The 23,536-nt window shown below is 38.0% G+C and overlaps 1 protein-coding gene across 3 annotated transcripts in view; it reads right to left on the bottom strand.

Moving 5' to 3' along the window:
• LOC130929715 (low-density lipoprotein receptor-related protein 8-like) overlaps positions 1-23,536 on the bottom strand; it is a 139,857-nt gene that overhangs the window by 26,124 nt on the left and 90,197 nt on the right. For all 3 annotated transcript variants that reach the window (XM_057857129.1, XM_057857127.1, XM_057857130.1), the window contains 3 exons: positions 10,249-10,368; positions 9,864-9,989; positions 73-244 (listed from right to left, as the gene is read on the bottom strand). In XM_057857129.1, coding sequence (XP_057713112.1) covers positions 73-244; positions 9,864-9,989; positions 10,249-10,368 — 418 coding nt within the window. The remainder of the gene's footprint in view (positions 1-72; positions 245-9,863; positions 9,990-10,248; positions 10,369-23,536) is intronic.

Raw genomic sequence — 23,536 nt, forward strand, 5'->3', positions numbered from 1 at the left:
TTAAATGTCAAAATGTTCTGAGATGAAATGTGAACACATCACTGGATCGCACACGTTCCGTTTTAGTCATACCTGTAGATTTTCCGATGAAAGCGGTCACACCAGAAGACTCGGTTATTAGCCACGTCAAGGTCAAGAGCCACAGTGTTCTTCTGGGTTGAAACCACTTGGCTATAGTCCCTCTTCACCAAGTCGATACGTCGAATCTCATGTCGGTTAGTGAACAGTAGGTAAGGGCTTTTTCCTTTAAAGAAAAAAGATTATTTAGCGTTTTACCATTCAAATGCTAACTGTGAACTGATGTGTTGTTTTTCAGGTCTTTTCATATGGTCATTGACTACATTAACATGCAGAAAATCTTCTAGTTAAGGTCAATTTTGTATTTAAAAAAAAAAAAAAAAAAAAAAAAATAGAAATTTGAAATAATGGCACAGAGTGCATCATTTCTGCATTCTGCCTAAAGTTGCAAACTCACCTCTTGCAAATTTCAGCCTCCTTTTCACTACTTTATATTGCCAACAAAAGTCACGCTGAAGTATTTCACAACACATAATAAGTCATGAGTTCCTTTTTGATGAGTGATCATCGCACACTAAATGTAACTCGTTGCTTTAGCATAGCATTTGCATTAGCATTTAGCATTGAGAGCGTCGTCTTAAACTCTGACTTTTTTTTTTTTTTTTTTTTTTTTTACATACAGTTCGTGGCGTCCAGGTGTGTTTAATTAGTTCAAAATAATTTCCTGTTTTCCTGCTGAGTGTAAATTATCATCACGAAATTGTCGGAAGGCATTATTTATTTATTTTATATATTTATTTTTGGACTAAAAGTTCAGAATTTTAGAGCGAAAACTTATTGAGTATTTGTCATTTCATCGATAAAAATTATACAAAGGCGAGCACATTTTGAAATGACTAAAATATGACTAACACTAATAAGTGTTTTCGTGCAAAAGACTATGATTAAGACGAAAATTAAAAGGGCTGCCAAACACAACACTGATGTTGTGTGTTGAGCAACCTCAACTACTTTTCCTGTTCGAAGTGCCAAAAGCATTAACAAATGCTTAATTTGTTAGGGAAATCCTGATAGCGGGATTGTCAGGTTAGAAAAGGGTTAACCAAGGAAGGTAATACATATATATATTTTTTAAATACGTAATATGAGCATATTCAAATTTTGGAATGTTTTTACATGTCCTTGCCCAGTTACTGCCAAAAACATTTATGAAAGGGTTATTGGGTGCATGTTAAATTATCAATTGTTGGAGGTGGTTGCTGCTTAAATCTACTTTGTGACTGGGATTGACGTATGTTCCTTATGAAATAATTTGTCATCTTTGATGGTCATTCTCAGGTCACGTTAAGGTGAAAAAAAAGTTTTAGCGTTGGTAATATATCATTAGTGGATTAAAAAAATGATAATGAGTTCCATGGTGAGAATTCTTATTGTGAAGGTCAAACCATGACTGTCAACAAAAGAAATATGGAATTATAACATTTATAGGGCCTTACCTCATGTGTTTGTCCTTTTCTACAAAAAGGTTACAGAATTCCGTTTACTAGTGAATAAAATTATTGTTGTTTTTTTATGGTCAGTACTGTATATAACTCAAGAATAAAATATTATGCAAACTCAGATTTTTTTTGCCCAGGTTTGTATGTACTTTGGGAAGTAAACATGTAAGGTTCGAGTTTCATAGACAGGATATCAGCTGTTGTATCCTGATTGGGGCTGCAGTTATCAGTTATTTTAGTAGTGGATTAATCGATGAACTAGTTAATTCGAACAATCGAGTAACCGGATAAGGAACATAAAAAACTAAAAACCTGAGCTGAGCCTCAAATGGTACAAAAAAATAATAAATGAGGATCTGAGTACAACAAAAAAACAACTGGCTAGCTTACATGCCAAATGTCCGTTAGCTTAAATGCTATAAAAGACTGACTTTTTTTTTCAATGCTCAAAACAAATGTTTAAAACACATTCACACATTAAAATGGCTTAATATACCTATTAACTACATTACTAATGCATTAAAAAAACAAACAAAAGCTTGTCTAGGTCCTAACAGGGAGCAGCTGGATTCAGCCATGTGAAATTAGTCATGTCATATTCACTGTTGCCATTAGAGGGATGTGTATCCAGGCAAATCAATAAGAATAAATGCAAACACTTTCAAAACAAACCATTAAAACGCCACTTTAATTAAACGAATTAGCAGCAAATTTTAATTCGATTTTTTTTCTAATCAAATTACTCCAGTGAATTGATTAATCGTTGCAGCACTAATCCTGATTTTCGTAAAGTGCAAGGCTTGCTGCAAAGTTTGCCAGTTTGTTTGGCTACTGACTAAAGATTCTAAAGTATATGTATTGTGTTTCAATTAGCTTTTGATGTACAACTCTTGCCCAAAGTCAGGTGGGCTAGGCTCACCGATGTTACCAACCACAAACATAATTTAACTACAATAAACCCTACCCACGTGACGTCACAACTCCTTCCTCCTAACTGGTGCCGCCCAATTGTCCGTCAACACATCATGTTTCCCTGTTACGGCTACGTACATTCCTCCTATTTACGACGTGTTTTTCTGCTCGTTAACATTAATAATCAAAATGGTGAAGGCGTGTGTGGCGGTCGGTTGCAATAACAGAGAAGATAGACGGAGAAGACGGAGAGACTTGAAGTTCTACCGGATTCAGAGAGACCCGGAGAGAAGAGAGCGAGATGGGCTGCTGCAATTCGACGAGAAAACTGGGCTCCAAACGATTACCACAGATTACGTAGTAGTCATTTTATATCTGGTAAGATGCATTTCATATATATTTAGAGGGTTTTGTGCTGACAACCACAATTAAGATCATTGCTAGGCTAATCGCCGACAACATACACGTATGTAGGTAGTGAGAGTGCTATCGCTAAACCATATAAACATTAAAAGCCCTAACTCCATTGACAAACGACATGAAATACATTAGACTTGACAGTGGATGTTAGCAATAACAAAAGATTTTGAATTGAAAATTTCGTAACTCACCTTTCCAAGCACAAGATAGATTCCTGCCGAATTTTCGTGGACAAGGACCTGTTTCACCCAACCAGCAACGAAGTATTTATAAGCCTCCAAGCTCTTAAAGTTTTTCAAACTTTTGTGAGAATAGGCTGATTTTGTGTGGACAAGATAGTTGTACAGTTCAGGGTAGCTAGCAGATGTCAGGCAAATACGGCGGAGACAGCGGGTCAAAAAACATCGATTTAGGCATCAAATATGGATCTGGCGAATGGATAAACTGAAGCTTTTCCACATAACGCCTTTTATGCAACGCATCAAGTGAGTTTACGGCATCCGAAAGCACCGGGTCTTCCATGAAATGCATTATAAATTGCTCGATCAATTGAGACCATTGATAATACAGACACAAAATGACGGACAAGTGGGCGGAACCATACAGCGAGCACGTGATTTTGTGACGTCGGTGGGTAGGGTCTATAGACAGTTATAACTAGTCATGTGCCGGTATGATATTCTGATAGTATGATAACCTTAAGCCAAAATATCACGGTTTCACAGTATCACGATATTGCAGTCGCAGCTCTAAAATGTGTTACTTTGAAATATCTGGGTTTAAAAATAAACTAAACTTTTTTTTTTCCATTGAACAGGATTTTTATTTTTCAAAACATTAAAAAATTGGAACAGAAGTACAGTATAATGTTAAGTTAAATAGAAAAAAAAAAAAAAAGACAAAATATTCTAATTAAAATAAATCATCCTTTAGGTGAGCCTAGAACCACAGGCACAGCCTAAAATCATTACCGTCAGAACGAAAAGCATCATTTTCCATAAAAAGCACATGTGTATGACTCGCTACATTATACACACACTCTCTTTCTCAACACAGACAGTTGCCAGACAGAAAAAAAACTGCATGTTTTACCACCGCTAGACACACTAAACACACTGGAGTTAACTCTCGTAGCTGGTGGGAAACGTTCATGACAAATGCGAAATCATATTGGAGGTATTGCCTCCGCGGCAGCCACCCTCCACAAACATGTTTGTGTTGGCCCTCCTCCTCTAAGCCGCGGCCGTCTGCAACTTTTCTCTAGCCGAAGTATTCCCATACCAGTGATTTCGTTTACTTCGATGAGGGAAAAAGTTCAGGAGTTTCACCTCCTTCAGCCATCGTGTAGCACAACTGACTCACTGACACTGAGCGACAACCGGTGGGGGAGGGTTGAGCCTTGCAGCTGCAGGCGAGTGATTTCTCAATGTATTTTGAGGACATAAAAATAGCTAACACCTTAGGAAGGGTATGACGGAAAATTTTTGTGGTTTCGAAACCTTGACGTTTTCACACCACGGTATACATTGAAACTGGTAATCGTCACATGTCTTATTATAGCCTTTCACCAATGCGATTTAAAGGTTCTACAATGAAGGGTTGGTTGCAGAAGGGTAGGAAAAGGCTAACAATGTAAACATGCACGGAAATGGATGTATCCATATGATGAATAAAACATTTATTGTAGCTGAAAGTGATCTACGTTTCCAGCTGTGATTTAAGCTTGTTTTTGTTTTTGGTGTGAAGCAGAAATCTACAGTAGTTCCCTTTTTAATCACAAGTTCTCGCTTCTGTATTTATATTCTTTCCAACAACACGGATGATTTCCATTCAACACATGATCCTTCCAAATCCTAAACCTGTCTTTCAGGTGTGATAAATGAACAACTGATAGGTAAAGCTCCTTGAAGCTCGACTGGAGGTTTGTGGCACAGCACAACAGAATACTTTTTAACATTCCGATTGTATTATTATTGTGTTGCAACTGTATCATTTCAAAATCTTACTGCAATGCATTAAAAATACAATTGGGATAAGGCAAATCTTCAAATATATTTTCTCCTTTGACTTCAACAAATTCCTCTGGGTAAGAATAAAGAAGGGCTGTTAGTAAAAATACCCTCAGAGATAGAGACATGTAGTATGAAAATTGACATCTCTCGTGCTAGTTTGAAGTTGCTACTACATAGGAAGAATGTACTTGTTTAGATAAAAAGTAACGAAGAGAAATTGGGGATTTTTATGTCAGAATTATGCAGAAACTTTATTATGTCATTAGTGAGTGGCCATTAGCAACAATTGCCTTCACCCAAGTGTGTCCTTGTCGCAATTTGGGGGTAGTCTAGTCTATTTTTAGAGCTTCCGCTTGTGATGAGGTCGCCCAGCTTGCATTTTAATTAGACCCTCAATTGAACAAGATCTTGCGGCATACTTAGAATGTTGTTATTTTGTATTCCAGCCAGCCGGGAAAAAGCCAAATGTTTTGTCTGTACAGAATGGTTTAAAGAACTGGATACAACCTTTCCACTGACCCATGCTTTTAGCTCTGCATGCGCTAATAGGATGGCAACTGGACGGCACTTTTCTCCAGAGGCAGACATCAGATTTCCGTTTTTAATGATTCACTTGCCACTGTTTTCCTTCAGACAGTCAGTGTCAATGTCAAGTTGTATCACACTTACAAATGTTTCTACTACTCCGGCTAGCTACCGCTGCTGATGGGAGCTCTTAAAAAGCGTCAATTTAGATGACAGCCAAATGATTCCCTGCTGGTTTGAAGGACCCAACAGCAGACCCCCTTCATTCGAAAAAGCATGGCGCTGCTGCATCTTGACACTCAACCAGACATTCAGGTATCCCCAAGCATTCACAAAGTGACAGTCACACAGAAACAACACATCAATATAGAGAATATACACCCACATAGAAACAGTGCTGCAATTTAAAAATTAAGCCAAGCTTGACTGGAGGAGGAAGCCTGAGAGTAAGAGAGCCTACATCTAGCTAATTATCCCATTTACTCCTATTGACGACAATGGACATCCATTCTATTTAGGAGGGTCCTGCAGTGATCATTCCCACGGTAAATATTTGGACGTCTATCACCGTCAATAACAGCTAATGAGTTAAGAAACTTTTGAAGAGAAATGTGTCAAGTAGGGATGTCCCGATCCGATCACGTGATCTGAAATCGCGCCAATCGGGCCATTTTTCAGAGGATCAGAATCGGCTGAAAAAGATTGAGTTTTTAATTTTAAAAAATATATTTATGTTTTTCTACTTCATGTTCGTACAACGCCACAGCCTCTCACCCTCCCTCCTGCTAAACAGTGCGAGCAAACTGTTTTTCTTGGTCACCAGTGCAGCTGGCGTTTGGTACTTAAAGTTATTGTTGATTGACAGGTTTGTAGCTTTGATCCGGCCAGAGAAGCCTCAGCAGCTCTCCGATGAAAGGCACATCATGTAAACTCATTTGCTCCCAAAAACGTATAAATACGTTCTATTTTTGATTGCTTCAGTGTCCCAAAAACGTATTTATGTCTTTTGCATTTTTTTTTTATTTTTTATTTTTTACAAGAGGCATCTATAGGTTCCGATATATATAAAATATAATGCACAAGGCTCGAAACCCATTTTAAAGCAATAAAATTGGCCACTCGAGTTCAGTAGTGCATTTGGTAAGAACTCATCTCGGGCCAAGAAAGGAAGTGAAGAAAAATAGTCAGGAAACGGAAGTTGGAGGGATCTTGTGAAAACGCGTGAGAATTTGAGAAAAATGTGGAGAACGATCGGGAAAAAAAAGGCAAATGACACTGGAGGAGTGTTTTGAAAAGAAAACAAAACCATCGTCAAAGAAGGATTCAAAAAAATCTATCTTGATGAGACAGACGGTGACGTCCACAACAGCGTCAGGTTCCACACGCATTCTGCGGAGCTCACGTTGCGTTACTCCTTAGCCCGAGGTTGAAACCAACGATGAAGATGATGGAAAAAAAGTGAGATCGATCTTGATCCGGACTCATCAGATTAGCCACGGGAGCAGCCGAGAGTCTTCCCCATTGTTATGTGCGCAAATAATTCAACAGTTCAATAGTTTACTTATGTGTATGGTAAATGGTGTTATACTTGTATAGCGCTTTTCCACCTTTCAAGGCGCTCAAAGTGTGTTAATAAATTGTTGCTTTGCGATCAGAAGCTCTATTTGTCTTGTTGTTTATCTTATTTTGTAAAAGGAAAACATTATTCAGATGTTTGGGATGTAACTAAAGGAAAAAATAGCTGTGTATACGTCAAAGCTATGTTTGAAATGTATGCTTTCACAAAATGCTCAATTTCTCAGTTTTTTCATCAGAATTTGGAAAATTGCTCAAACTAAGCTATTTTCTCATGCTGATTTCTAAAGAATGGAAAATGATATGAAATAACTTTTTTTCTGCTGAAAGAAGAGAGTCTAATCTTTCTTTTGGTGGGTTCCATGTTTATATAGCAATAGAACAGAATTTTCTGTGGGCCTTGCAAAATCAGTCAAAATCCAGTAAAACGGCCGGGAGCGAAGGGCCTTGCTCCGGTGAAAATAGCTGGGAGTGAATGAGTTAATCATCGTTCAACTTGCAGCCCAGTCTGAAGTGTGCTGTTCCAACTCATTCATTGTGTAAGTGAGAGGCTGTTCTCAGCCTCACAGCATGAGCGAATTTAAGTGGACTCACTCATATGAATTTATGAATGTTATAGTGGGTGATTAAAAGTATGGCGTGAAAGGTTATGTGATGAAAAATGTGGGTGGGCCTACATTTTGTGCTGGTGCACCTTAAGAAAAAAGTTGAGCACACCAGTGCATCCAATGCAAAAAGTAAGTGTGGAGCCTTGGCAATATACTGTATATCGCAATGTTCATTTTTTCCAATATCAGTCAGGCCGATCCCAAACAGAGCTATTCAAGTTAACTGGTGAAAATTATTCAAATTTTAATATCGCAATATATCGCAACTCCCACCCACGCCCACAACATCGCAAATATAGTTTTTTCTAGTATCGTTGAGGCCTAATTTAGATATTTTTTACTTTTTAAGGGCTAAAAAGTAACAAAATAATCCAGACATAAAATGGTATCGACAAAAGATACAAAAATATAAATACATTTACCATATTGGCCCGAATATAAGACGGTGTTTTTTGCATTGAAATAAGACTGAAGAAGAGGGGATCGTCTTATATCCGCGGTCTAGACGTTATACCCATTTAGGACGCTAGATGGCGCCAGATATCACTGAAGCGACGTTCTGTTATGACAGATCTCAGCTACTCTCCCCATTCACGACGCTAGATGGCGCCAGATATCATTGACACATGACAGATATCAGCTACTTTTTGCATTATTTTATTGCAATGTTTTTCCTTATTCAGATTTGTTTCAAGACTTCAGTTACAGTTAGACTTAACTTTGATGTTTAATGCAATTATTGCAATTTTGTTGTTTTATGACAATAGTTTGGTTTATTTACATTTCAAAAACCAGAAGCCATTCATTTACGAATGTGATTACACTTTAGTTTACATATTTAAATGTTCAGATATCAAGATTTGAATGACGCAAAATAACATGCTTTTTCTCTCAAATATATTGTTAAGATCATTTGTTACGGATGTACGGATGTATAAAAATTTGGTGTTCAAAAAGTCTTTTTTCAAACTTGAGTCTTGAAAAAGAGGGGATCATCTTATAATCAGGGCCGTCTTATATTCGGGCCAATACGGTAGTACCCCACAACATTCCCGGAAAAAGCAGGAATAAAGGGGGGAAAAAAGGGAATATTGTAAAAAGTACAGTACTGTAGCATGATTGGAAGTTTTGTTAAAATAAAAAAATATATATACTTTTTTCGGTTTCGGTTACTTGGAATCGGCAAATTCTCAAAATCAGGTGACTCGGACTAGGGTGCAAAAATATGCAATCAGGACATCCCTAGTCAAGAGAATTTGGCTTCTTTTTTATTCACTACTAAAGATTGCCTGCGGCATGACACATGAGTTGGCCTTTTAGCGGTCCTATTTATTCAGCACAAATTTAGCAATTAACTAACTGGAGGCCAAATTGAATGAAATATGATTAGCACTGACCATGGCTCAGCAAGTATTCCCTGAAGACACACACTGAATCATAACGAAACACGACTGAATGTTTCACTCATGGACCTGCTTACATATTTTTAAATCTGTGACCTGGCTCCACCGGCGATTGCATGAAATTACTCTGTGCATGGCATTTACAATAACCTCACATGACTGGTTGTTGAAATATGAGTTTTACACTGTGGAACAAAATGCTTAGACGAATTCAACAATGTGATTTGTGGGGAAAAAAGCTTGTAAACGATGGTGACAAAGATTTTGCAACCAATTTTTTAAAAAACCAGAAATCTTGTAGCAAATCATAAGTAGCAAAGGTATATCTTGACAAGCCTAGTACTATCATCAATCATGCTAAATCAGATCTTCCCTTCCCCTCCCAATACGCTTACACATGATGGTTAATCAGAGTGCTGCCGTCAGCACCTGCATTCAGATATACAGTATTAAAAGATTCAACAGTAGATCAGCCATCATACTGTGGTTTTAGAAAAAATGATAAGCACATGGCATGTACTAAAGTCACTTCCTAATCAAAGACAGAAGGGAAAAAATTAGCAGCGGTTTTGCCAGTTTTTGCAGACATAATCATCAACGGTTTTGCATATGTATGCTGAATTCCCACTGACTATAGTAAAAAAAAAAAAAAAAAAGTATTGCTCATTTATAAAACTTCTGCCATTTTATTCTTGAATTTGGTTCCCTGAACCTGAATGCTATTTCCTTAACCCAATCATTTAGCGCTTCCTCTCCACGGATTTGTGAAGAAAAGCAAGAACCACGTGGTGTGTCAGGTTACAAATGAGCCTCATCTATAAAAACTCTCAGTGGAAATACTATCATGTCACACGACCTGCACTTTTTCGCAATTAATGATTTAAGACTCACCCTCTGCCTTGCAGGTCTTTGTGACAGGATCCATCTCGTACCCTTCATAGCATTCGCATTTAAAATCTCCCTTGTAGTTGATGCAGATTTGGCTGCAGGCATCTGGGTTCTCACATTCATCAATGTCTATGGGGAGGTAAGGAAATAGGTTATCAATCAGTTGTGGGACAGTCAGACAGAGACAGAAAGTGATATATACATCCCCAGGAACAGCACCAGATGAGTGCATGACTACATTGATGTATTTCTGAAAGACAAGGACCATAATGGGTTATGATCTTGTGTTAAGTTTGGTAGGAGGATGTTTCTATGTCAACTACTTCAATCTTCTGATCTAAAACATGTTTTAAAAGGGTGTGAACATGACATGACAGTATAGAATTACCTCCACAAGTCTTCTTGTCCAGAAGCTGGTAGCCGACAGGGCACTGGCACTCAAAACCAATGGGTCGGTCCATACAGACGTGAGAGCAGCCACCATTGTTCATCATACACTCATTAAGACCTAAAAAAGCAATGCATGCAGCCAATCAAAAACAAGATAATGAGATATGATCAATGCATTCATACAAAAGAAGTCCAAGCCTCACTTGATGCAGGTGTCGGATATCTGGTAAAGATACAGGTACAAGAGGACGATTATCCTCAAACAATTTCATCTCCAGTTATCTATCGTCGTGTACCGCTCGCCATTTCCAATTCCATCTCTTTTCTCTGATCCATATCAAATTGTCTCAAAAATCAAGGAGACTCGTAATCACTCATCAGTTCATGCACTCATGTTGGAGGCTTTGAGCAGACATCCTTAGATGCCGGTTTTGCAGCAAACCTATATGCCACTTCAATAGTCTCATTAAAATAGAAGAAGTAAAGGCGGGAAACTGTAACAGAATTGATGTCCTGTTACTACTGGTAACTCATCAAATACAGAGATGTTTTCTTGAAGCTTAGAAAGTCATCCAATTAAGTTAATCCTTTCTTGAGGGAAAGTGGGACTCAAAGTCTTACTACAGTGAGGCCTTCAGACATGTTAAGCAGTAGTGAATTCCCGACATGGCCGTCAAACAGATAGTGATATCACCAGTGTTGTTAATCTTACTTTAAAAAAGTAATTAGTTACAAATTACTTCTCCCAAAAAGTAATTGCGTTAGTCAATCAGTTAACTCAATGTAAGAGTAATTAGTTACTTGACAAAGTAACTGGTGTTACCTAGGCCTGTCGCGATAACAAATTTTAGTGTGCGATAATTTATCTAATAAATTAATGCGATATGAGATATTATTGCGCCCCCCCCCCCCCATTTTTTTAAAAACCAATTTACAATAACACAGTGAGAATACAGTATATATTAATAGATCAAGTACACCCATTTACATGTGATAAATATTTACTCTTAAATTAAAAAATACTTGAATACTATAACGAATCACAACTAAAAACAATGGACCATGCCTCTTAAGTAAAAGACAACAATATTAATACCGCACAGAAACACAGAAAAACTAAAATGTGTTTTTCAAATAAAAAAAATAAAAATAAAATTGTACTTAAAACTTAAGCATTTAGGCAAATGAAAACTTTTCCCCACATAGCTTCTACAATGGTGTTCCATAGGGATGCAACAATACAGTTAAGTCACGGTTCGGTACGATTTTCGATACGGGGGACACAATTTTCGATCCGATTCATTTAATGCGCTGAAAAAAAAATAACAATTGTATTTTTTGTTTAGTTTTTTTTTTGTTTTTTTTTTTGGGCTAACGAGCAAAAATGAAATTGCCATCATATAGACATGCATTTTAGTGCATAATATTTATGTGCTTACTTCTTACTGATCTGAAGAAATTTTGTATAAAAGTGCTGAGAACAATCTTTACTGTTTGTAAAGTGAGGCGGGGCACACTGTTGATTGCTACAGCTCTATTAGCAGCAAGGTTTATTACATGAGCAAGACATCCTATATGTGGTCCGAATCCATCTGTGTCACGTACTGAATTAACAATATTTGCAGCATTATCTATAGTAACTCGTATGGATTGATTTGGCCTTCTTAACTTCCATTCAGTCATGGCGGTTTATAATTCATCGATGTAGTATATGGACTACGTGTCCCATAATCACTCTGGGCTCACGTAGCCGATGGCATGGGACGTAGCACATCTAGTTTGCCATTTCACGATATCTAGTGTGTGCGCGCATTAAAAAAGTTAGCAAACGCCACAGAAGTCACGTCTGCTCATTACTGCACAACACCAGCATATGACAATCGACTTTCATAAACAGGACGAGTTTGAAGCAAAGCGCTTTTAATTTGCCACTCAATGTTCATCATGTCCATTCAGCTGTCCGTTGTGAAAGCGAGGTTGTTCGTAGCAGCCAAGTCGGTAAAAATGTTTTGGCGGACTTCGTTGTAAATATCCGGCGTTGTGACGAAAAATAGCCGCCCCGCGTCAAATGTCACCCCTGACGGGAGCGCCCACACGTCAACAACACCGGCACGCCGGAGATGGTCCGCAGTCAATCCGGAGCACTGACGCAGCCGGTATACGTTGAACAATAAGATATAATGGGAACGATTGGCTCCGGCGCTATTTTTTGCCGGACCTGGAATGAAGATGCATTTTGCGCAGTTGGTAACAAGGAATCTGAACTTTGAACAGCACGTCTGCCACACACGAGTTGATAAATCGCAGCGGAAAAATTACCGCCTTCATTTTTATTTATCGTGCGATAAATGGAATTATTGCATTTTGCGACAGGCTTAGTGTTACCTTTCAATTTTTTTTTTCATTCCAAAAAACAAAAAACAAAAAACATATTAACCTTTGCTATTTTTGGAAGTCATTTAATGTTGTGAATCAACTCTTAAAGTTGTTAAAATTGCTCCCATTATTGCATTAGTTCACCTTCTGTCTACCTTCAACATGTGAAGGTTTTAAAACTGTTTCATCATTTAAAGAAATTTTGCCGATATAAGAGTATTTCAGATAAAAAGTTACTGAGGTTTGCTAGGATGGTGCTCTACAACAGAGCCTTCCTGAGAAGTCTGCTGCTTTAAGATGGCGGCTGTTTACTGATTTCAAATTTAGTTCTATATACATGTTATCTCTACCGTAGCATAATGTGGGCGTAGTTTGTAGGCTATCGGCTGCAGTCAAGTATTATTGGAGCCAACTAGCATCACGTTTGCAACGGCGTCACAACTCCCTTCCCTCCTGCCCACTCCTGCTCTGCTCTCTCGTCTCCATGAGTCCGTGTCTCTCAGACTTTTCCCACGTCATTCAACCAGCGTAGTAACGCATAGTAGCGCGCACCTTTACATCCTCAGTAACTGCGTTGCCAACTTGAGAAAAGTAATTAAATAGATTACACACTACTGAAAAAAATAATGCTGTTATTAGAGATGTCCCGATCGATCGGCATCCGATCACGTCATTTTCAAAGTATCGGAATCGGCAAAAAAATATTGGTCATGCCTTTTTTTTAATATATACTGTATATTTTTTAATTAAATCGTTTTCTAATTGTATTCAACGTTAAAAACATGATATGTTACACTCATCCAGAGTCTTTAGTTTAGGCTTAAGGTAGGGTTATCAAATTTATCCCGATAACGGCGGTAATTAATTTTTTAAAAAATGTATCACGTTAAAATATTTAACGCAATTAATGCATGCGCTGCACGACCCACCCACGCATTGTTGCGCTCAATCTGTAATGGCGCCGTTTTACCTATATAGCGAGATAAAAGGCAGCATAAAATGAGTAGAGTGAATTTTGGCAGTATTTGGAGCATTTTTTTAATTGGTTAAAGCCTGACAATCCCTCTCCTACGATTAGAAATATCATGGGAAGCAATGTGGGGAAGCAAGGTAGCACATGATCTTTTTCTTAACACCTTATATTATTTCCCAACACAGAGAAGATATATCAGTTGATAGCACGGCGCACAGTCATGGTTCCACTTCCCATCATGCATTTGGGCATGGCTACAGTATTATTTACTGAAAGCTCAACAAATACACTAGATGGCAATATTTAGTCACAATATACAAAATCACAAGTCTTTCTATCCGTGGAAATGTAAATGCCATCTTGAGGATTTATTGTCATGATAAACAAATACAGTACTTATGTACTGTATGTTGAATGTATATATTCGTCCGAGTTTTATTCATTTTTTTTTTAATGCATTGCCAAAATGTATATGATCGGGAAAAATTATTGGGAATGATTGGAATTGAACCGGAAGCAAAAAAAAAAAAAAAAAGCAATTGGATCGGGAAATATCGGGATCGGTAGATACTCAAACTAAAACGATCGGGATCGGATCGGGAGCAAAAAAACATGATCGGAACAACCCTAGCTGTTATACTCTAACGCCGTTATTAACAACACTGGATATCACCAACTATTAATCAGAGGAACGCTGTTTTCCAAATCTAATTAAAGAGAACACCGAATTTAGTCACTTATATCTCAAGGCAAATCTGCATTTTGGTTGTTAAATTAACATCCTTACGGCAATATTTCTAGTCAAAGAGTAGTAGTGGGATTACATATCTTCCTCACACACCCATCCTTTATGGCAAAGAGGTATCGAACATACGTAAATTATGCGGCGGTCAGTGGAGACAGAGGCTGGGTAAGTGTGGGCCTCATCAAGTATTCTACAAAATAGGTTAGAAGTATTTTAAAAAAAGTACAAGTAATCCAATCTTCTTATTCTTTATGCATAACAATTGAGAACATGAAGATTGGTGACCCACTCCCCTCTCTCCCGTCTGCTATTTTACACAGTCCTCAGCATTTCTAGTTCAGTAATGATGTCTTATGCTGTAATTCTTGAGCATTGACATACAGTGTATCACAAAAGTGAGTACACCCCTCGCATTTCTGCAGATATTTAAGTATATTTTTTCAGGGGACAACACTGACAAAATCACACTTTGACACAATGAAAAGTAGTCTGTGTGCAGCTTATATAATAGAGTTCATTTATTTTCCACTCAAAATACAGCCATTAATATCTAAACCTCTGGCAACAAAACACCCCTTGGAAACTATGTACATCCTTAAAAGTCCAAATTGAGTACTGATTGTAATTTTCCCTCCAAAATGTCATGTGACTTGTTACAGGAGTGCTGTCAGCATTGCTGCAGAGATTGAAGAGGTGGGGGGTCAGCCTGTTTGTGCTCAGACCATACGCCGTACTCTACATCAAATTGGTGTGCATGGCTGTCACCCCAGGAGGAAGCCTCTTCTGAAGACGGTACACAACAAAGCCCGCAAACAGTTTGCTAAAGACATGTCAACAAAGCACGTGGATTACTGGAACCATGTCCAATGGTCTGATGAGATGAAGATTAATTTATTTGGTTCCAATGGTCTCAAGCATGTGTGGCGTCGACCAGGTGAGGATTACAAAGATAAGTGTGTCATGCCTACAGTCAAGCATGGTGGTGGGAATGACCCCCCCACCACCACCACAACCTCTTCAATCTCTGCAACAATGCTGACAGCAGTCCTGTAACGAGTCACATGACATTTTGGAGGGAAAATGACAGTACTCAATTTGGACATTTAGGGACGTACGTAGTTTCTAAGGGGTGTACTCACTTTTGTTGCCAGGGTTTTGGATATGAATGGCTATATTTTAAGGGGAAAATATATTAACTCTATTATAAAAGCTGCACACAGACTACTTTTCATTGTGTCAAAGTGTCATGTTGTCAGTGCTGTTCCATGAAAAGATATACCTAAATATCTGGAGAAATGCGAGGGGTGTACTCACTTTTGTGATACACCGTATGTCTCCAACTTTTCCAGAAATGGGCTTATTTGGTGCCAACCTTTCTCTTCATAGGAGGTTTTCAGGAAGACATGATTTTGTGATAGAATATAATTTATCTACAGATATTTAAAAAACACAAGCGCTTAAACTGGAACAACACTGTTAAATACACTAACACCATCTTGATTAATAACATTTTCAACTGCACAGCACTGCCACCACTACAGGAATTTGTGAAAAAAAAAAAAAAAAAAACTCCAATAGGCCAACAAGAGCTGTTATCACAACAGCGCCAAAATGTACTTTTAAAATTTTTCATTTCTATTGTTATTTTTTGAGGGCACATTTAACACTTCTAACTTGATTTAAGTAAATGTTGCCTTTAGTCGTGTCTTAATGCTTTTTCTGTTGTCTGACTTATCTTGTTTTCTTCAACACACTGAAGGGTCGAAAGATAGAAATTGGCCACTGGCTATAAACTTGCCTATCAAAATATACAGTGCCTTGCAAAAGTATTTGGCCCCCTTGAATCTTGCAACCTTTCGCCACATTTCAGGCTTCAAACATAAAGATATGACATTTAATTTTTTTGTCAAGAATCAACAACAAGTGGGACACAATCGTGAAGTGGAACAACATTTATCGGATAATTTAAACTTTTTTAACAAATAAAAAACTGAAAAGTGGGGCGTGCAATATTATTCGGCCCCTTTACTTTCAGTGCAGCAAACTCACTCCAGAAGTTCAGTGAGGATCTCTGAATGATCCAATGTTGTCCTAAATGACCGATGATGATAAATAGAATCCACCTGTGTGTAATCAAGTCTCCGTATAAATGCACCTGCTCTGTGTCTGTGTGGACTAAAGGACTTCTCTTTATGTGTCTGTGTCTGAGTCTCAGGGTTCTGTTTAAAGTGCAAAGAGCATTATGAAAACCAAGGAACACACCAGGCAGGTCCGAGATACTGTTGTGGAGAAGTTTAAAGCCGGATTTGGATTTCCCAAGCTTTAAATATCTCAAGGAGCACTGTGCAAGCCATCATATTGAAATGGAAGGAGCATCAGACCACTGCAAATCTACCAAGACCCGGCCGTCCTTCCAAACTTCCTTCTCAAACAAGGAGAAAATTGATCAGAGATGCAGCCAAGAGGCCCATGATCACTCTGGATGAACTGCAGAGATCTACAGCTGAGGTGGGAGAGTCTGTCCATAGGGCAACAATCAGTCGTACACTGCACAAATCTGGCCTTTATGGAAGAGTGGCAAGAAGAAAGCCATTTCTCAAAGATATCCATAAAAAGTCTTGTTTAATGTTTGCCACAAGCCACCTGGGAGACACACCAAACATGTGGAAGAAGGTGCTCTGGTCAGATGAAACCAAAATTGAACTTTTTGGCCACAATGCAAAACGATATGTTTGGCGTAAAAGCAACACAGCTCATCACCCTGAACACACCATCCCCACTGTCAAACATGGTGGTGGCAGCATCATGGTTTGGGCCTGCTTTTCTTCAGCAGGGACAGGGAAGATGGTTAAAATTGACGGGAAGATGGATGCAGCCAAATACAGGAACATTCTGGAAGAAAACCTGTTGGTATCTGCACAAGACCTGAGACTGGGACGGAGATTTATCTTCCAACAGGACAATGATCCAAAACATAAAGCCAAATCTACAATGGAATGGTTCAAAAATAAACGTGTCCAGGTGTTAGAATGGCCAAGTCAAAGTCCAGACCTGAATCCAATCGAGAATCTGTGGAAAGAGCTGAAGACTGCTGTTCACAAACACTCTCCATCCAACCTCACTGAGCTTGAGCTGTTTTGCAAGGAAGAATAGGCAAGAATGTCAGTCTCTCGATGTGCAAAACTGATAGAAACATACCCCAAGCGACTTGCAGCTGTAATTGGAGCAAAAGGTGGCGCTACAAAGTATTAACGCAAGGGGGCCGAATAATATTGCACGCCCCACTTTTCAGTTTTTTATTTGTTAAAAAAGTTTAAATTATCCAATAAATTTTGTTCCACTTCACGATTGTGTCCCACTTGTTGTTGATCCTTGACAAAAAATTAAAATTTTATATCTTTATGTTTGAAGCCTGAAATGTGGCGAAAGGTTGCAAGGTTCAAGGGGGCCGAATACTTTTGCAAGGCACTGTATATGTGCTTTCCCTATCTTAAAAATAAATAAACTCACCTAGTGTACCTTTGGAATTATGTTTTAACCAAGTGACCAAGTCACTTATTCACTTTGGCTAACTTCTTTGCAGACACTATAAAATAATAATAATACCATAAATATATATACAGATAGTCCCCGGGTTATGAACAAGTTCCTACTCTGGCAACGTAACCCGGATTTCCGTGTGAATCGGAATTAACCCTTTAAATTCCCCTAAATACCCACTAAATCTCAAAATAACTATCCAAAAACATGTAAAAACTAGGGCTGTCAAACGATTAAAATTTTTAATCGAGTTAATTACAGCTTAAAAATTAATTAATCGTAATTAATCGCAATTAATCGCAATTCAAACCATCTATAAAATATGCCATATTTTTCTGTAAATTATATATATATTCTGTAAAATAATTTGTTGGAATGGAAAGATAAGACACAAGATGGATATATACATTCAACATACGGTACATAAGGACTGTAGTGGGCATTTCACTCTACTGTCATTTAAATCTGTCTATGCTGTCCTCACTCCGAAGCATCTACTTTTTCCAAAGCTAGACAGCTAGTGAACGACGCCTTAATCATCAGACTTCTTCCTTTTTCATCTGATTTATTAATAAAATGGCCTCAAACCCCTGTCCTCTTTAGACCGTAGTGAAACTACAAAAAAAAAAGTACACAAGCATTGCATTAGCAACAACGTTAGCTTAGCACGCTATACAGGTTCACTAAACATAAACAAAAAGCGTCTCATACAAAAAAAATAACATTTCGCTTACTAACATAATATGTACATTCTTTACAACAACCATACTTACAGACAAATCTTGTCCAAGGATCATATAAGCACAACATTACAACGTAGGCGTCAGCCCGAGATGTAGTGCAGCCATACTGAATTGGCAAGAAAGCAATAAACCATGTCGCAAAGTGACCACAAGAATTCGCTGTTAGACAGCACAAAAAACCTTGCTGTAAAACTTACCAAAAGGCAGAATACTGTCTGAGCGGGACATGTGTGTTAATTGCGTCAAATATTTTAACGTGATTAATTTAAAAAATTAATTACCGTGCGTTAACGCGATAATATTGACAGCCCTAGTAAAAACAAAAACAAACTCTACAATAGGTGTTATAAACAGGGGTTGCCTCCGAGGATACTTCACAAGCAACAAATGTGCGCGCAGGCTTGCAGGCTTTCCCCACTCCCTCTCACTCGCCTGTGCGACATCTTCATTGGAACAAATGCGCTCTTACTCGTATGTGCGCCTGCCCATGCGCTCTTCATGTGCGCAAATACGTTCTTCTTCGTGTGTACATGCGCTCATACTCGCGTGCCATTAATACTACTTGCTATACCCTTGCTACGCCAAGATAAAGCATGCATCACAAAACAAAAGTCAACATTATAAAAACAAAAACAAAACAAAAAACCCCAAAAAAACACTGGTGTTGTAAAGTCAAAATCAAGTAAGTTGGGTAAGTCGTAACAAGGGGACTACTTGTATTAATAAATTAAGGTCCAGGGCAATGACTCACAGGCCACAGTAACACTTAACGTACATGTCAAGTAGGGGTCACAAAATACTGTCCTGCGGGTCTCATTTGGCCCTTAGGGTCTTAGGCCCTTTGAAACCGATGTTTTACAGTTTACTCTTTCTCTCTTTTAGATGTAGGGGAATCCAATCTTTTAACCCTGTGGTGCATAGTGGTCACAACAGTGGACAGCTACTGAAACGTACCTTTCTGTTTAATGCATTGGTTTAATGGTATATTTTGGAACACAAGTCACATAATTGTGTCACTGTTTTATAACTGTTTTGGTTATAAGTTAGTATGTAATTGTTATATTTAAAAGTAAGTAATTTAAAATACACATTTTTGTGCAGATTAGCTGTGGTTTGCATTACAATATTTTATCTTAGCTATAATTTGCAGTACTATATGCATTTTATCTTATTTTGTAGTTTACAGAAAAGCCCACGAAATTCAATCCAGCTTCAGTGATGATGAGTGGCTGCCAAACAACAACAGAAATTGGAGCTTAAGTGTTGGTGTGACAACTATCAATTTCAGTGGTTTTCTTATTCAGGCCTATACCTGTAATGTTGAAAGTGTTGAAATTTCCCCTAAATTGTTGTACTTTTTACCAAAGTTTTAAAAAAATCTTGACCAGGGTTTCCATAATTAATTCATCAAAGGGTTAAACAAACAACAACAACAAAAAACTTGCAAGTTATTGGCCCCTCATTTGAAAACTAGTAAAAGTAGACCAAATGAAAGGGATGAAAAAAAATCCCTCCCACTTCGATATACAGCAGCCTGGCTTTGTATTTAGGCTTTGCACAAACAAATGTGCACTGCTGCACAATGAATGACTGACAACTGCACAGGGGTGATAAAAGAGAGAATGGATTAAACTACTAAAGAAAGAACACTCCAAAAAATGAGACCATGAATATTTAATATTGCCAACAGCCTCCTTATACAATACATTTGCCAGTGCCCTTTATTTGTTACCCACTCAGTCTGTTGATGAAAGCAGGGCTTCATTCAGTACATTAGAGAGGGAGTATATATACTGTTGAAACCTTGTTCAGAGGTTACACTTTAATGGGTTTCGTGACACCTTTAAACTGTTTTGTTGCAAAGTGGAGCTTTAATGAGAATCGAGCTCCTGTTGTTAGGTCTCCATTGTGTTCTGAGTTTCAGCACCATTCAATTACTAGACACTGAACTGGGTACAACTATACAATCTAATAAGAGCCCAAAACAAGATCTACAAATACTTCTAGTCGGCAATAAGGACACCAAATGAGAGACAAATTTAAATAATGTGTAGTTTTGTACGGTATACCACTGTAAACAACAGAAACAACAGTAAACATTCTTTTTTTTAAATGGGATCCACGGATAGAAAGACTTGTATTTCTTAAAAATAAACGTTATGATGAGTTAAAATAATTTGATATTAAAACCCCTCTTGATGTTTTTCGTTTTTATACAATTTGTACAATTAGTTCAACTAGTAGGTCGCCATTGTTGTCACAGGTGAATGAAGTCACTGGGTTACTCTACCGGGCTTCCAGAGTATGACTCTAGCGACATAAATATATCGTCTGTTCAACCCTTTCAATTTGAATTTGAGGGGAACATTAATGAGCGTGACAGCACTGTCGATATTTCACAAAATGAACAGCTAATGCAAAACGAACAGGAAAGACGGGATGAGACGAGACAAGAGTGGGACAAAACCGTTGTTCTTCCAAAATGTGCTACACCGGCGAAACGTCCTACAAGAGGCGAATTTGACACCCAAAGTACCACCGTGCGCTTTCAGCTTGTTTTGTTTAGATGCATACGGACTAGAGCTGTCCCAACTAGTCGACTTTGTCGACGTCATCAATGACGTTAATGTAATCAGTAATGACGGGTTAAAAAATAAAATACATGCGGATAAAAATGAGAATGGCGGACGCTCGCAATGCAAGCGGTGCAAGCAGCATAAAGCCAAAAAAGCGGACCAGAGTGGCCAAGGTCTGGAATTATTTCAAGGAAAATATGGAGGGTGCCACAGTGTGTACTCTTTGCATCGCTGAGCTCGCATACCACGGTAGCACGTCGGCCATGAACGAATACTTGAAGCGCCATCACCCAGGTATAATTTTGGAAGACGATAAAAAACAGCAAGCTGGCGGATCGTAAGTCCATACAATTAATTTAACAACTTTTTAAAAAATTTTTATTGAAGTTGCCTTTATGTGCGTCGTATCAAAGTGCATCATCAATTTTTTCGACAATGACAATGACAATGGCCAAGAGCATGAGGAGGCAATGTTGAGAATGGAGATACAGATGTACTTTGAACTGTCACATAAAGAGAAGTCCTTTAGCCCACAACCTGGCTCTCCAGGCCAGATCATACCTAGCAGTGCTTGCAACTTCAACACCATCTGAGTGTCTTCAACATCTGAGCATGTTGACATGCTCACTTTCCTTCATTTTAAAGTTTAGAACAATATAGACATACCAAAGAATAATAATTGTTCTGACACAATTGGAAAGGTGAAGTCACAGTGTTTCCGGTAACATTTTTTTTTTTTTTTTTGCACTAGTTAGTGCCAGCAGCATTTGACCTCATTGTCTGTGATTTATTATTGTTATTTATGTGTATTATTCATATGATAAAGAATTTAAGTATTCCAAAATGTTTTTGTGAATTAATATGCATCAACAAAAATTTCATTGTTAAAATTTAAAATATATATATTAGATTACTCGACTAATCGTAAAAAATAGTTGGCTGACTAATCAGGAGAAATTTAGTCGTTTGGGACAGCCCTAATAGAGACAGCACATACTAAAGATGCCTTAAGAAAATACTTCAACGTAGTAATATCAAATAAGGGTGGTTTGAATACGCTACATGACTAACGTGGTCAACAGATCAACAATCTGCTTTAAAGCTACCACAAGAAAACACAATGCTTAGAAATATGAGAGGGAAACACATCCAAAAATATTTGGATGCAATGAAAAGGTGATAGAAGACTCAATAAAAACACAAATAGTAAATACTCATCGCTTTTAACTGATGTGTGCATGTGTTGGATGTCTCGCCACGTAGGAAGGAATTGCAGAACACCGGTAGTGTTCGTAAAGTGTCAGTGGCAAACTACGTCATCACCCCACGTGTCCTTTGCCTGCATGAAACATGGTGCCCTCTGTGGTTCAAAACGTACTAAATATTATACATTTTTAAATCAATGGCAATATTTTACGTGTTTCTAATAGCATATTTTAGTAAAAGAGAACAACTGCTTTTTATAAGCCCACAAGTTGTTAAGTCCGAGGTTCCCTTTAAAGACCAAATGTGAAGTAATTTCATAACATGCCAAATAGGGTCACAATTAAAGTTATTAAACATTGTCCAACAAATAAAGCATGAAAAAAAAAATATATGTTGTATATTTGACAAAATAATCGCATTTCCGAAGTTCAAGCCTGAAAGGGGACGAACCCGGAAGTGATACGTCACACCGAGAAGAGCGATGGAAGTGCTCCATTCGGCCGCCATACAAAGCCCTTCAAACAATGATTCAAACAGCGATATAAGCGACAGATCGAGCACAAGGGAGGAGATCCAAGTTTTTGAAGAGTTGGAGAAAAAAGAGGAGGTTGGAATTTTATGTTGGGCCTAACATGTATTAGCCAGACGATAATCCGGATGCAAACAATGTGCCTAGACTACCTGACATGGAATGGAGACAAGACCCATCGAGATTACAAGATTGGTAAAATGTAGGCTGTTATTATTTTCATGATTTGAAGATGCAGGCATTTGCACATAATTTTATGTTTTTGTCTATCTGATGACATTGTTTAAAAAAAAAACTATAATCAGACTTCATGTTAATTCTGGCAGATCGGCAGCTCTCGTGCATATAAAATAATAATATAAAAACGTTGGGGGGAAAGAAGGAGAAGAGTCGTTGATGGCTTTCTCCACTTTATTGTGGCAACAATAAGAAAACAAAATAATAGCGGACTGCCGCCACATTCGACCGCGAAGTTTTGCTTCTCGCTCGTTTCCCCCTCGCCTCCTACTACTCACAGCTCTCCAGTCCCAGCATCTCTTAAACGGATCGTGCATAGTGTCTTGTTATGAGCTTTTTGTTGACAAAGGTATCGAACACA

The sequence above is a fragment of the Corythoichthys intestinalis genome, chromosome 14 (assembly GCF_030265065.1).
Source record: "Corythoichthys intestinalis isolate RoL2023-P3 chromosome 14, ASM3026506v1, whole genome shotgun sequence".
In the NCBI taxonomy this organism is placed as follows: domain Eukaryota; kingdom Metazoa; phylum Chordata; class Actinopteri; order Syngnathiformes; family Syngnathidae; genus Corythoichthys; species Corythoichthys intestinalis.